This window comes from Nothobranchius furzeri, chromosome 12 (genome assembly GCF_043380555.1).
Source record: "Nothobranchius furzeri strain GRZ-AD chromosome 12, NfurGRZ-RIMD1, whole genome shotgun sequence".
Lineage (NCBI taxonomy): Eukaryota > Metazoa > Chordata > Actinopteri > Cyprinodontiformes > Nothobranchiidae > Nothobranchius > Nothobranchius furzeri.
Window position 1 is genome coordinate 66,984,802 of NC_091752.1, and position 12,997 is coordinate 66,997,798.

General features: G+C 41.8%; 1 protein-coding gene and 1 non-coding gene across 3 annotated transcripts; one reads left to right on the forward strand and one right to left on the reverse strand.

Annotated features, from left to right (window-relative positions):
- Positions 1-174: 174 nt before the first annotated feature.
- Positions 175-12,381, reverse strand: poldip3 (polymerase (DNA-directed), delta interacting protein 3). 2 transcript variants are annotated; one of them, XM_015945290.3, is made up of 10 exons: positions 12,192-12,381; positions 11,538-11,635; positions 11,034-11,461; positions 10,876-10,920; positions 10,705-10,782; positions 10,407-10,631; positions 6,834-6,911; positions 6,617-6,746; positions 6,405-6,471; positions 175-1,003 (listed from the first exon to the last, which is right to left on the reverse strand). In XM_015945290.3, exons 1-10 carry the CDS (start codon positions 12,257-12,259, stop codon positions 787-789), a joined length of 1,434 nt encoding a protein of 477 aa, XP_015800776.3. In that variant the 5' UTR covers positions 12,260-12,381; the 3' UTR covers positions 175-786. The 2 variants fall into 2 exon arrangements, with proteins under 2 accessions (XP_015800776.3, XP_015800775.3); XM_015945289.3 differs by having other exon boundaries at positions 10,876-10,923; positions 12,192-12,370.
- A 377-nt stretch (positions 12,382-12,758) lies between these two features.
- On the forward strand, positions 12,759-12,913 carry LOC129167001 (U12 minor spliceosomal RNA). The gene has a single exon (XR_008565874.2). It is a non-coding gene; the product is annotated as a U12 minor spliceosomal RNA (small nuclear RNA).
- Positions 12,914-12,997: the final 84 nt, after the last annotated feature.

Sequence of the window (12,997 nt, forward strand, 5' to 3'; positions counted from 1 at the left end):
TAGGTTTCACCAAGTGCATCAACATATGAATACATTTCAGACATTTCTAGATCATATTTATTGATTTTTAACCTCTTACCAAATCCTGAGTTTCTGAAAGCCTAGAAATGAAACAGAGGTTAAAACATTTTACTTCACCGCGGCACGAACAGTGGAAACAAGTCTCACGACAGCTACAAGGCTAGATATTTAATGTTGACCCACCCCCCTCCTCTGATGACAGAACAAGGAAACAACTTAAAAGCAGTTTACAAATGCAAACTGAGAGTAACGTATAAAACAATCAAATTTTAATAGTCTGTCCCAAAAACAACCAGAAGTGGAAAACCAGAGACGTGGTGCTGGAGGTTCTTCCTGTTTGCTGGTAACATCAGTTACTCCTGGAGGCGGCGCAGCGAGAAACTTAAGTCAGAAAAGGACAAAGTGTGATCATTGTTCTGCTAGTTCATAGAAAACTGTAGATGCATGTACTTTTAAACATTAACTTCCAATTCTTCCCAATCTAGCTTTGTTCTAAATGTGCAGATAACTGTAGCACAAAAGAAAAATTCAATAAAAAAAAAAAAAACATCAAATCAAATGTCCACTAGACCGATTTAAATCATCGCTCAACACTTCAACTGGTCCGTTCCGGGGGAACGTGTGACACCAGAGAAGAAAATGTTACTCGTTTAAACGCTTTAAGTCAGAAATGTGTAAAAACCAGCTTGATGACAGAGACCGGGCCGTTCGATAGGATAATCATCGTTTAAAGGTGAACACTGCAGCAGAGCAAACTGGGTTTAGCTAGATCTTGATGCGAAAGGCTGTGGTCTGTGAGCTAGGAGCCTCGGTGGTGGTGGTGGACTGAGTGGTGGACTTGAACAGAGCTTTGAGGATAGTCTGGGGGTCCACCTCCGCTGTGGGCTGAGAAGAAGCCCGCTGACCAGAACCACGGGCCAAAGAAGGGGGAAGACCTTCCTTCTTTGTGCTGCTCCCTGCTCCTGGTGTGTCGCTGAGCCTCCTGGAAGAGCAAACACGGAATATCACCATCAACCTCATACTAGGGCTCAAGGGCGGATTTAGCTATTTGGGGGCCCAAGGCGAACACAGACATGGGGCCCCTTACACTAAATTTTCGACAATCTTACCTTTAACTGGATTTGCGAAACTCTCCCCTCTTCTGACATGAGTTATTTTCCCTTTTTATTAGTCCTCCTCTTTTTTCCTGTATTTCCCTCCCTTTGAGCGCTTTCAGTATTTACTCTGCTTTCTTTTTCCAGTCAGTGCTCCTGTGCTTTAGCCTTCGTTATTTTTTCTTTTCTATTTTCCATTTTGGTCCATGTTTTCCTCACTTTAAACATTTTCCATAGTCTTTCCTTTCTGCTTCCTTTTGATGTTTACATCGAGAAACGACGTCACATTCAGAAGTGAAAATAAAAGCTTTTATGAAGCATGCTGCTCCTTTCTCTTATTGGAGCCACCAGGATAACTCCATGTCATGCTTAATGTTTTGACTATCGCTTTGAGTTTGTTACAAACGCTCCAGCCTCTCTTCTTATTCTTATTTGTGGTCTTATGGCACTTGGCAAACAACAATTTGGTGCATTACCGCCACCAACTGGATTGGAGTGGAATGACTACCAATCACTTCCTGTTTGTGCATCCCCGTCTTAATAACCCTCTTATGACCATAATTATAACAGGGCCGCCTGGTATTTTTTTAAATCTTGTGGCTGTAAAATTGTAATAAAAAGTGCAAAGTGTGTGTAACTCTTCTTTTTTCAGAACAACCTCAGCTTTCAGTGTATGGCTTGTATTTAGAATTTATTTCTATTAAAGCCTTTAAAAAATCAGCTTAAAAGTGAAAAAAGCAAAAATCGGATTAGAATTTTTTTTACATTTATTACTGAACAGGAACTTCAAAATTACTGGGCAAACAATTTAAACTTTAAACTGTAATGCATCTATTCTTTAAAAAAATTGAACCGTGGTATCTTTTTTTTTTTTTAGCAGTTTTTAAGACCATTTATTTTTGTAAACTTTCAGACGTTTTTGTTTGATGTGGTAGGCCTTGAAGCAGTTTCTCTCCAGCTGCAGGCAGAGTGCACCTCACACTGCCATGGGGTGCTTCTCTTGCACACCGTGCACTGCTATACCAAAAACTTTTGTTTTAGCAAAAATAATTATTTATTGTGAAAAGATAAATAATGCTGGAATGATGCTGAATCTTACAATTAGCAAATAGTTGAGGGTTGTTCAAATAAAAAATAAAGACTGAACAAACGTTCATATCCTCGTTCACTGGAGATCTGTCCTTCTTCGTGGTCACCGTCTTCAGATATAAGCCTTCTGGGACACCTAATCGTTCGTGTTGATTTTCTTTGAGGCATTTCCATAATTTCATGCTGGTTTTTATGCTAATTAGCTTCCCCGTCCCGTTATCCGCTTTCACCGCGGCGCTGCGCTCCGTTTCAATCAGGCTGTACAGCAGGATTTCCCCTCGTAGAGATATTTCCAATAACTCTGATTGCTTCATGCTATAGATCGTTGGAAAGCTGCTTTTATGTACTTTTAGGAACTGTTGGAATTTGTTGAATCAGATCAGCCATTCAAAGGTTATAAAATGGAGCATTTTGGATGACAAACACAGCACATCTCTGAATCTGTGTTGTGATTCTTTCGCTCAAGTCAGGGAATCCCAGCAGCTACCGTAATGTATTGTATGTGCACGAAAAGCCCCATTTTTAATTTTTTCAGCACTTTTGGAATTTTAATGATATCTTGAACGGTTCAGTAATTATGGTAATGAGAAGAATGTCCAATCCCGTCTGCGGCCACAGGTTGGTAATAAAAATATTGTGGCATTAACAGAGGGGTGCCGGCGGTCAGGGCTAGGGGGCCCCCCAACACAAGGGGGCCCCAGGGGGCCGCCGACCTATGCCTAATGGTAAAACCGCCTCTGCTAGGGCTAAGCGATATGGCCTCAAATCAATATTACATTGTATATATTTAGTATATTGAGGAGTTCACCCCGATAATGATAAACGTGCGATAACTTCGTGTATGCCCAATAACAAAAGGTGCCCACTCGATGGGGCAGTGGCAGCATAATCACCCCACCACCAGTTTTATTGATAGTATCATTCCCCTACATCTGTTCATTGCAATTATTTTGATAGCTAGTAGCAACTAGAAATAAGTTCTCAGTTTGCAGTTTTTTAAGGAGCAATTTGCTTCTCAAAAAAAAAAAAAAACTGCAAACTGAGAACTTTTAGTCAAGACTGACTGAAAAACCAATCACAACTGAACAAGTACTGAAGTAAAAGAACTAAAATTTCCTAAAAACACAAAGTATTAAGAAGCAATCTCTTATATTCTAAAGATAGATACTACAACAAGCTGCATCGTGTGAATTAGGGCTGCAACTAGGGATGGGTACCGAATTCGGTACTTTTTAAGGTACCGACCGAATTCCATAGTACCGACCGAACACCGATTCACGTCATTTCAAACGGTGCCTCGTTTCGGTACTGCCAAGACAGTTGCGCATGCGCAAGAGCGTTATGTCGCCGGTCCCTGCGAGCCCGTTGTAAACAGAGCAAGCATGGTAGAAAGAACGCACGCTAAAGCTTGGGTCCACTTCACTAAATGTGATGGGTAACTGGGTGATGAAACTAGCGACAGACAACGATCTAAGTGAGACATCCTCATCTTAATCTGCTCCAGTAGGTAAATAAAATGTTTAAGATAACGTTACCTTGATTTGTTAGCTTCCGTTTCGCTATGGTGCGTTCGCTTTCTCCTCGGAACTCCGAATTTCCGACTAGAAGAACATGAACGCGCTCTAAAGTTTGGCTTTACTTTACTAAATGCGACGGGTGAATGGGTGAAGGTAAAACCAGCGACAACGATCTAAGTTTGAGGCATCATCGTTTTAATCTGCTCCAGCAGCTAAATAAACTGTTAAAGATAACGTTAACTTGATATGTTAGCTTCCATTGCCACCGTTGTTACCAGCTAATGGTGCGTTCGCTTTCTCCTCGGAAATTCTAACTTCCCAGTAGGAAAAATCAAATGAAAAAGGACGGCAAAAGGAATGAAGATACACAGTAAATTTAGTTCACAGTAAAGATGTTTGCTTCAGTTTAATTATCAGCTTATAAAACTACAAGGACGATGTTAAAATACAAACTTGTATGTTATTTATCGTGATATTTATCATATATGGTTATATATTGAGAAAAATATATATTTAATTATAAAAGAGAATTAAAATAATAAACACTCAAAAGTATCGAAAATTGGTACCGTTAAGTACCGGTATCGACTCGTAGGTACCGGGAATTAGTACCGGATCGATTCAAATGTCAAAGGTACCCATCCCTAGCTGCAACAAACGATTATTTGGACAATCGATGAATCGGATGGGGTCTCGACACGATTAATCGGATTACATGGGGAAATTTTTTAAAACTGCTAGGGAAACGTTTTTCTCTCCTTCCTTCACTTTATTAAACACAACGTTATTAGAAAACAGTTCAATAGCAGAAAAACAGATGCTATCACCTAAAATGTCTTACAGCTTCAGATACGTTGCAATGCAAAAATGTAAGCATATCAACATGCATGGCAAGTAAGGAAGTGTTGACTCCACCCAGCCCCTTCCATGTGTACCATGCGGTTCGCCAGACAACACCTCTTTCTGCCTCATTTTTCAAAAAATGAAAAACCAGAAATGAAGCCTTCAGAATACTTTGGAAGGGGATGAGCAAGGGAGAGTAAGGTGTATAGACAGAGATCCTAAGCTACACCTATCTGTGACCTAAAATGCTTGGTCCAAGTTAAAACAGCTTAAGAGCAATTCTCATCTGTCTTGTTTGATCTCATCTGTAGACATTTACTATAATTGGGGATGTCAAACAACTAATTTTTAAATGTAACTAAACATAGGCTGTGAATTAATCAAAATTAATCACCATTTCCAAAAATGACTGAAAAAAATACCAAATAAAACAAAAAATATTGGATGCTGCCCTCCTTGCGATGATGCCCTGGGCAACCGCCATATAGTCACATCAAGAAATGCTGCTGATCGTTCCAATGATCCCAAATTCTATTTCCAAAACAACACCAAGAAGAGTTGTGCGACACAACGAATCGATGACGCAATTCGTTGCCAACACTTTTAATAATCGATTTTATCAATTCGTTGTTGCAGCCATAGTGTGAATATTTTCCCACTTGAGTTGTCAGGAAATCAGGTTTTTGATAGTGTGTGGTTGCACCGCAGGTCTTTCAGAACTTTACATTTGTCTTTTGTTCTCTTGTTGCCATGAGATGAAGTTTTTCTTTTAGAAACAAACTTTTCCCCAACCAAATCTACTGCTACCACCGCTTCCGCTCCTAGCTCCCCACCGAGCAGCGCGCGGCCACAGGTGGTGGCGGGTAACGGCGAACCGCCGCGAGTGACGCAGAGCGACAAGCTCCAACCAGCCTGCTGCTTCCGTGTTTGAATGGATCCCCATTTCCTCGTCTTTCCCTTCCTGCCACTGACTGGATGACTCCACGTGACTAGCTGTGACGAACATACCGACGTGGGCAAAATGACGGCAAATTTGAGGTTTCCTGGCCAGCCGTGCTTCACACGACTATACTACTGTGCCCATACACCGTACCTTCAATGCAGGAATTAGGAGTTTTCCCCGTTCAGGAATTATGTTGGATTATGTTTTTAACTCATTCGCTGTCAGCGTTTCTCACCGTTTTTACTGTTTTTTTAAGAGTCACAGGACGTTGCGTGCTAGGATGATGTCGACGCTTAAACAACCAAAACAAAGCTGAGACTCACCTCTTACATCAGGAAGAATCCGCGCGTTTCGAGCGTTATCCGTTCTTTCATAATCCGTTGTTGAATTGTGATTGGCAGAAGCTTTTTCGGTTCGCGCCTCACTTTTTTTTTACAGCAGCGGCCCAAAACGATCTCCTAACACATGGATGTTCTGCTTCCTGATCACGTGACGTGTGACGTACGCGGATGAAGATCGGCTTTAGAGCTGAGATGTTTGTTCTCACGGTGCGGAGGCTCGTCCGACGCCCACACAGTAAAAACATGCAAATGAGTCGTCATTGGCAGTGAATGAGTTAAGAAAACCATGAAAGCGATCATCCATCCCTGTACTGTGATGTAATGAAAGGAATATGTCTTTTTATTTTGCTAAGCCCACCCCCGCCCCGTAGAGCCTCGTGAAATCTTACGAGAGCTCCACTCCGCATTAGTTTTGATGCTAAATTTACTGAAACAGCTGAAAAACTGTTGGGGTAGGACAGCTAAATGTATGGAAAATAATTGGACATATAAAGAGAAACAGGAATAGGAAATGCTTGAGCATCGGATGGATTTAAGTGAAGGCACGGTGACTTACAGCAGAATCGGCTGATCGGAGGTGATGACGTTTCCCTGGAGGTGAATGTTACACTTCATGGGTTGGCCTGCAGGTGAACGAGACAAGTTAGGAACAGCAACACCCAGAGGACGCGCCTGATCAGAAATAGATCAGTCAAGAGCTGTATGCAAATCAAACATCAGAAGTCCAAAGAGTCTGTTATCATGTTCATCTTTGCCTAAGGCGCTCACCATCCAAGCAGCGATTGTTGTACTTCCTGTAAGCGCTGACGGCGTCCTCTTTACGGACAAACACCACCTCAGCTAAGCCCACTTTCACCAGCCTCGCTCGCTTTAAAGCACCACACACACAGAACAGCTCCTGTGGAAAAACATGGGTCAACACCACACCCGACTACAGAGCGTAGGTCATCACCGAAGATAAAACACAAGGAACAGCTCTGCTCACCACGATGTCTTCTTCTGTAACGCGGGGGTGAAGGTTGTTCACCGTTATTTTTGTCCCTTCCAATGGGCTGAAAGCCGGCTGGGGAAAACAAGTCAGTAAGGACGTTTAACTCAAACGGTTCACATTACAGAATGTGTGTAGAAACGACCGGTGGTTTTAATGTCGGAAATATCGAATCATTATCTCTGGACAAATTAAGCTCAAGTTGACCTAAACACCTAAGCAGGCCTCTAGAGTGCAAATATTTTGGTCTCTAATGCAACCCAATCTATCAATAGTGCACCTGGGAAAAAAGAAAAAAACAGGTCATACCCAACAGGGAACCCGTGGGTGTTTCTCAGTGTCAAGGTGCCTGCCCTTGTGAGGCAAGTGTGCCTGCACGGAGCCGTGTGCAGCACGAAAAATCTCACAACACACAAAGTTGTGAGATTTTTCCATTTCCTTTTTGAACCATTTAGTCTGTTGAGAGTTTTAACGTTTTAAACCTGTTAGATTGTTACTGACAGCAGCTATATTTACGTTTCAGTTTCCCTTCTGACTGAATCGCTACTGCAGCATGGAGGTGTAGACTCGGCCAAGTCAACCCAGGGGCTTCTTCCAGACTTTGGTTGTGGTCATAAACAAACACACTGAATGTGCTGCAAGTCTTTTTTTTTTCTCAAAAACACGTTTTTGTCTAAATGATGGTGATGTTATTGTTCATAGAATTTAAATTCATGTCGAGGCTAAGATTAATTCATCGAGTAGGACCTGTGGTTGTTAGCTGGCTCATGTAAAACACGTCATGTCTTGAAAGAATCGGAATCGATTAAATTCAAACGATAACCAACCCTATAAATAACGGACACACGTTGGTCCCATATGGTGGTGTAAACCAATCAGAAGCGGTGAAGAACATAACCTCTCCTGGGTGTGTTTACATGTGTGTGCTAGGCTAAGCTAGTCAGGTAAAGTAACGTAAGCCATCGTGAACCCACCACCAGACCTCTGACACGGACCCATCAACCTGCCAGGTTACTCTGAGCCCTCGTCAGCAGACGACATCAGATAACGAACGACTCCGAGCCGCTGATGTTAAAAGCAGGAAATGTTTACATTAAAATGTGAGAATCTGATAAAAAGCACGTCTAAAAGTCATTACACGCCATGACGAGTGTCTCCTCTCATCGCTGCTTTTCAGCATCAAGCAGGAAACAGATGACTACAAAGTTTAATGTTGAAGCTATTTAGTTTATTAAAGGCTTACACTAGGGCTGCACAATATATCGAAAAATTACCGTCATCGATAGGCCCATCGATAAGCACGTCAAAAACAGAGATAAATGTTTGGTTCAACGTTTCCATCCGTGTCATACATCAACTTTTCGTAAACCAGCTCTGTTTTTTACGCGGATGTATTATTTGACCAATCAAATGTAGCCCTTCTGATATGCGGCCAATCAGATGGGTCCGTTCACGTAATACGCCCGCCCCCTACGTAGACCCTTTTGGAAAGCAACACCCGAACATTAGCGGCGCCGTTCCCTTGTTCGTCATGCTGGCTCAGAGCAACGAACGCACTTTGTGCTGAGGTTTCTGGAATCAGCGCTGCTTTCAAACGTGAACGTGAGTCCGCTCGGTGTCGTTAATCATTTTTTCCAGGCCGACTCCGACACGTGCCGGTGAACCAACCCATCTGCGGCGTGCTAAACACACGTGCAGCTTGACCCTGATTGCTGTGAGACCGGGTTGGGGGGTGCAGCTGTGGTTGGGACAATTATTCCATTAACTGATGGACCTGTAAATAGTTTATAAATAAGGAAGAAATAGATAGAAATAACTTCCTCACGCTGATAAATAATAACTAATCTCTCTGAGGACACGGTGCTAGTGCACTCTCCTACAGCACCTTGACACGACTTTAATAAATGTTATGCAACATTTTGTGAACATCAATTTATTTGCATTTATTTGTTATAAATGCCACTGTATAATTCTTGCTGTCAGTATTTGCAAGATATTGGTATTTGGGTCTGTACTGTTAGACTTAAATGAGTTAAACCAATGTCTATAGCCCTTGGGTCATAAACTATGAGCTATAAGTATATTAGTCTTTTTACACTGGGAATCAGGAGTTATTTTAGTGATCATCTTGTTTCTTATTTTTGTCCAGATTGTGCCCTGAGTAATTTTATGACTGAATAAAAACAAATACAATCAACATAAATAGAAAAATCGTCCTAAATAATCGTGATCTCAATTTCAGTCACCATAATCGTGATTATTATTTTTGCCATAATCGAGCAGCCCTATTTTATGGTGGTGGTGATGTTTTAAAGTCAATGAGAAGCTGCATGCATGCAGTTTGTTGTTTTGCTGCTAATACAGTAGCAGGTGCAGCTGCATGTTTATGCAATAAAAATGTTATGTTGTAATGGAATTCATGCATTAGTTTTTGTTTGCTTTGAACCCAGAGCAGACGTCACACGCCAGACGACATCAACACTGCATACTTTAGTATTTGTTCATTTATCGTGAGTAATATCGATGTCGCAATATTAAGCACTGTTATCGAATATCGCAGGTTTTCCTAATATCGTGCAGCACTAGTTTACATTATAGCCTAGTTTATTTTCTTTATTTTATGCTAAAGTTAGTTTGTTTTGCATTATGCTTTTAATTTATTATTTTGGCTAATTAGTTTATTGTTTATTGGTCAGGTGTGGGTGATTATTGGTATAAATAGGTCAAGGTGGGTGGAGCAGCCAGGGCTGTGAGGGGACATGGTTTTATTTTAACCACTGAGACTGAGGACGCAAAAAATCTGTGCTCTTGCTGCTTGTGTGAATAAACCACCACCAAACGCAATTTTAGCATGGACATTGCTTGATGTGAAATCTTTTTACCCGTGCGTAAAGCCTAAACCTTGACGTAGCCCAGTGGCCATTTGAAAGTATTTGATTATTTTTTGTTTAAGTTTTATGGACAAATAGCCGCTACATTTAACGTCTACAATAATTCACAATTTAATAATAGGATGGTGTTAAAGGAGTGAGTCATCGCTGAGTAAAAGACATCCAAGATAGCCGGCACTGCTAATCGACAGGAATGCATCGCCGTGCTCACCCGCGTCCGGCAGGGAGGAAGAGCGGTGAATATAATGTAGTGACCGGCAGAGCTGGGTAGAGTACTCAGATTACACTCTGGTAAAATTTGAAAATGCAGATCAATTGTCCTGTTATGTGAAGAACAGCTCACGAAATCCAGTTTGGAAACAAAGGTTTGCAGAAGTCTCATGTTTTAAGTGAAGCTAAATCATAAACAAGGCTAAAAATGTACCCTTAACTTATCCAAGCAAGACAGATTAACACTTTCAGATTTGGAACTGTAACAAAAACTAGTAGAGAATACAAACGGGCTTAAACCGGCTGCACTCTTTTGATTTTCACCCAGAAACAAAACTTTTGGTCACGTCCGTGGTCCTTTAGCCTGACAGTCTCACCTAAAGACAAATGTTCTCATGCTGAAGATGTTTATGTCACAATTAACACAACAAGATGACCTAGCCGGTCAGTGAAAGCACACAGTGCTTACCTGAGGAGGAGTGGGCGCTGTGGTGCTGGTTTCTGCTGCACTCTGCTGTAGAGTCCTGGAGACCGGCTGTAGTGCTGCTGCAGCAGAAGGCCGGGCGGCAGCCATGTTGGTGTTGGGACGGGTGGGATTCACAGGGACGGGAGGACGGGGTGCTGTGTAGGCATCGTTTTTAACCACCTTGGTGATCGGGGCTGTCATGGAGAATGTTGAACCTACTGTACCAGACTGTATGAAATAAACATAAACAATTACTGTAGAAAACAAACAAGACTTTGGCTGACGATCGAACTCAGCTCACCCGTGACTGCAGCATTGCGTTGGCGGCTGTGATCTTTATTTGTTTGCTAGGGATGTCATCAAATTCATTTGGGGCAGGCTGGGAAAACAAAGCAATCTATTAAGTTACATCCCTAAATAGATTTCAGCAGATATGGGATATTGTTCTATTAGAGCACAAAAAGAATCGCACCACTTGAGTAGCTGCACGTATTCCGGCCAAAGCTCCCACGGGACGCTGCTGCAAATAGATACACTACATATTAAAAAGCCTATTCTGCTTTCAAGGCTCATAAACACCATATATGTGCAGGTGGCATAAATGATCCAAATGAGTTTTTCCATCCTCACCTGTATAGTCTTTGTTATTTGTAAAGGTGGGCCAGCAGTTGCTTGTGTTTGTGTTCCTCCAATGCTCCTTTTGAGGCTCAGTCTATCACGGGCATCCATCACTCTTATGTTGTTGTTCAGCTGTGATGCTGTGCTGCCCCTCAAACTCAGTCCTTGTACAGTAGGAGTAAACTGCCTCGTGTTTGCACCGCTCATGTTGTTGTTGGTGTTAATCTGTATGTGTGGCACAAGTGTGTTGCCCTGTAGCTGCTGCGTTATGGCTGCCTTTAGTGTGGGCTGCACAGAAACACTGCGCTGAACCTGCCCCTGTTTCCGTGAGTTGATCATCTGGCGAGCATCTTGCACTGTTCCGGCTCCTCCCCTGCCACGGATTTTGAACCGAGCATCTTTCTGAACCAGTTTTTCTCTGGCATCTTTGACTTGAAAACCTGAGATGCGATAATTAGTTCAACAGCAAAATGCTCACTGGGCACTGCTTTTTCAGCACTGAAGACTCAACCTTACCTGTTCCCCCTCCAAGACGTCTAACATCACTCAGGCCAATTTTCTGCCTGGCATCAAAACTTTTCAAATCACCTCCTCCACCTCGTCCAAATACGGGCCTGAGGGAAAAATCAAACTTCAAATTAAACCACAAACGCATTCTCAAGTTGTGGAATTTTTAGTAGAATAGACTTTTTATCGTAAGTTAAATATGTGAAGGTAAATATATTTACGGGTCGCCTAACTGCTATTTCGTGAAGCTATAAAACGATACAATTAAATTATCCAGGGGATTTCAAGCACGTCTTTTAGCAACAGCGGTCTTAGCCAAGCACGGCTAAATCCCGAATAAATATTAGCTAAAGAACTAGCTAATATGAACCAGTGAAGCTACAAAACAAATAACCCGCAAACGCCCATTATAGCTATAGTTAAATGCGTTTAAACAAGCTAAATAATTACACTACAGGTTAATTTATTTTAATATAACGTGATTTATAACTTGAGGCCTGTGGCTAACAGCTTTGCTTTAGCCTGGGACGGGATTGTAGCTAACCATAACAGGCTATCGTTAGCATGCGGTCCCAAAAAGGCGAACGGGAGCGCGTTATGCTTTTAAAACACCAACGCGCTTGTCTTAAGAAGCATTTTTCATTTTAATTGTAATAAAATTACCGTTTGACTGAAATCTTGCGGTCAATACCGCGCTGTCGTATCACTTCATCCAAAGAAACGTCTGCCATTTTCTCTCAAACTTTTTCAACTGCGCCTGCGTATATTACCGCCGCCTAGGGAAGATACCTAAACAGCAGTTTTAGGCCAAATAAGAGATCGATTGTGCATTTGAGGATGATTCGATTTGCTTTGATTTGATTCCCCCCATTTTAAATCAACAACATGAAAGAGGTAAACCATGTTTTCTTCATAACAAATTAAACAGAGAAGAAACCAAATCAACTTGTGAACAATCTGTGATCATTTACCCTTGACTGAAAGCAAAGGCTCGAGCTCGCCAAATACCCATGAGCCTTTGCGTCATTTCCACCACAAATGTGAAATGTTTTGCCCAAATCCTGATGTTCACGTTAACGTTAAAACATATTTTTACGTAATATTACTATTTAAAAAGCAATATATTCGTTTAAGTCCACATGGTTAACTGTTGACAGCTTTCACAGGTGACACCATAATAGAGAATGCCATGTGGTTGTGACTAGTGGTATGATCGGAACTCACTTGGTTATGCCTTAAACTGATGAGTAAGGAAAATAACGATGCGGGGTGACGCCCGTATCCTCGTTCAAACTACGAGAAGAATTTTTGAACGGGTACAGGTCTGCCTGCTGTGGTGACTCGCCTACTTTGCGAGATGCCTCGTGGGACTAGGACCTTGCCCGAACCTTATCATGTAAAAAATAAAAACCATTCTAAATCTTTAGACGTTAATTGGCTCAGTCATGTTCAAATTCTGCTGATACTTC

What these genes read in the sequence shown, in the direction of transcription:
- poldip3 (XM_015945289.3), bottom strand. Translation starts at nt 12,259, where the DNA reads ATGGCAGACGTTTCTTTGGATGAAGTGATACGACAGCGCGGTATTGAC. An exon ending in CAGCGCCCACTCCTCCTCAG is followed by an intron (nt 6,912 to 10,406) that starts GTAAGCACTGTG and finishes TGTTTTCCCCAG; the next exon opens with CCGGCTTTCAGCCCATTGGA. An exon ending in CAACAATCGCTGCTTGGATG is followed by an intron (nt 6,472 to 6,616) that starts GTGAGCGCCTTA and finishes GTTCACCTGCAG; the next exon opens with GCCAACCCATGAAGTGTAAC.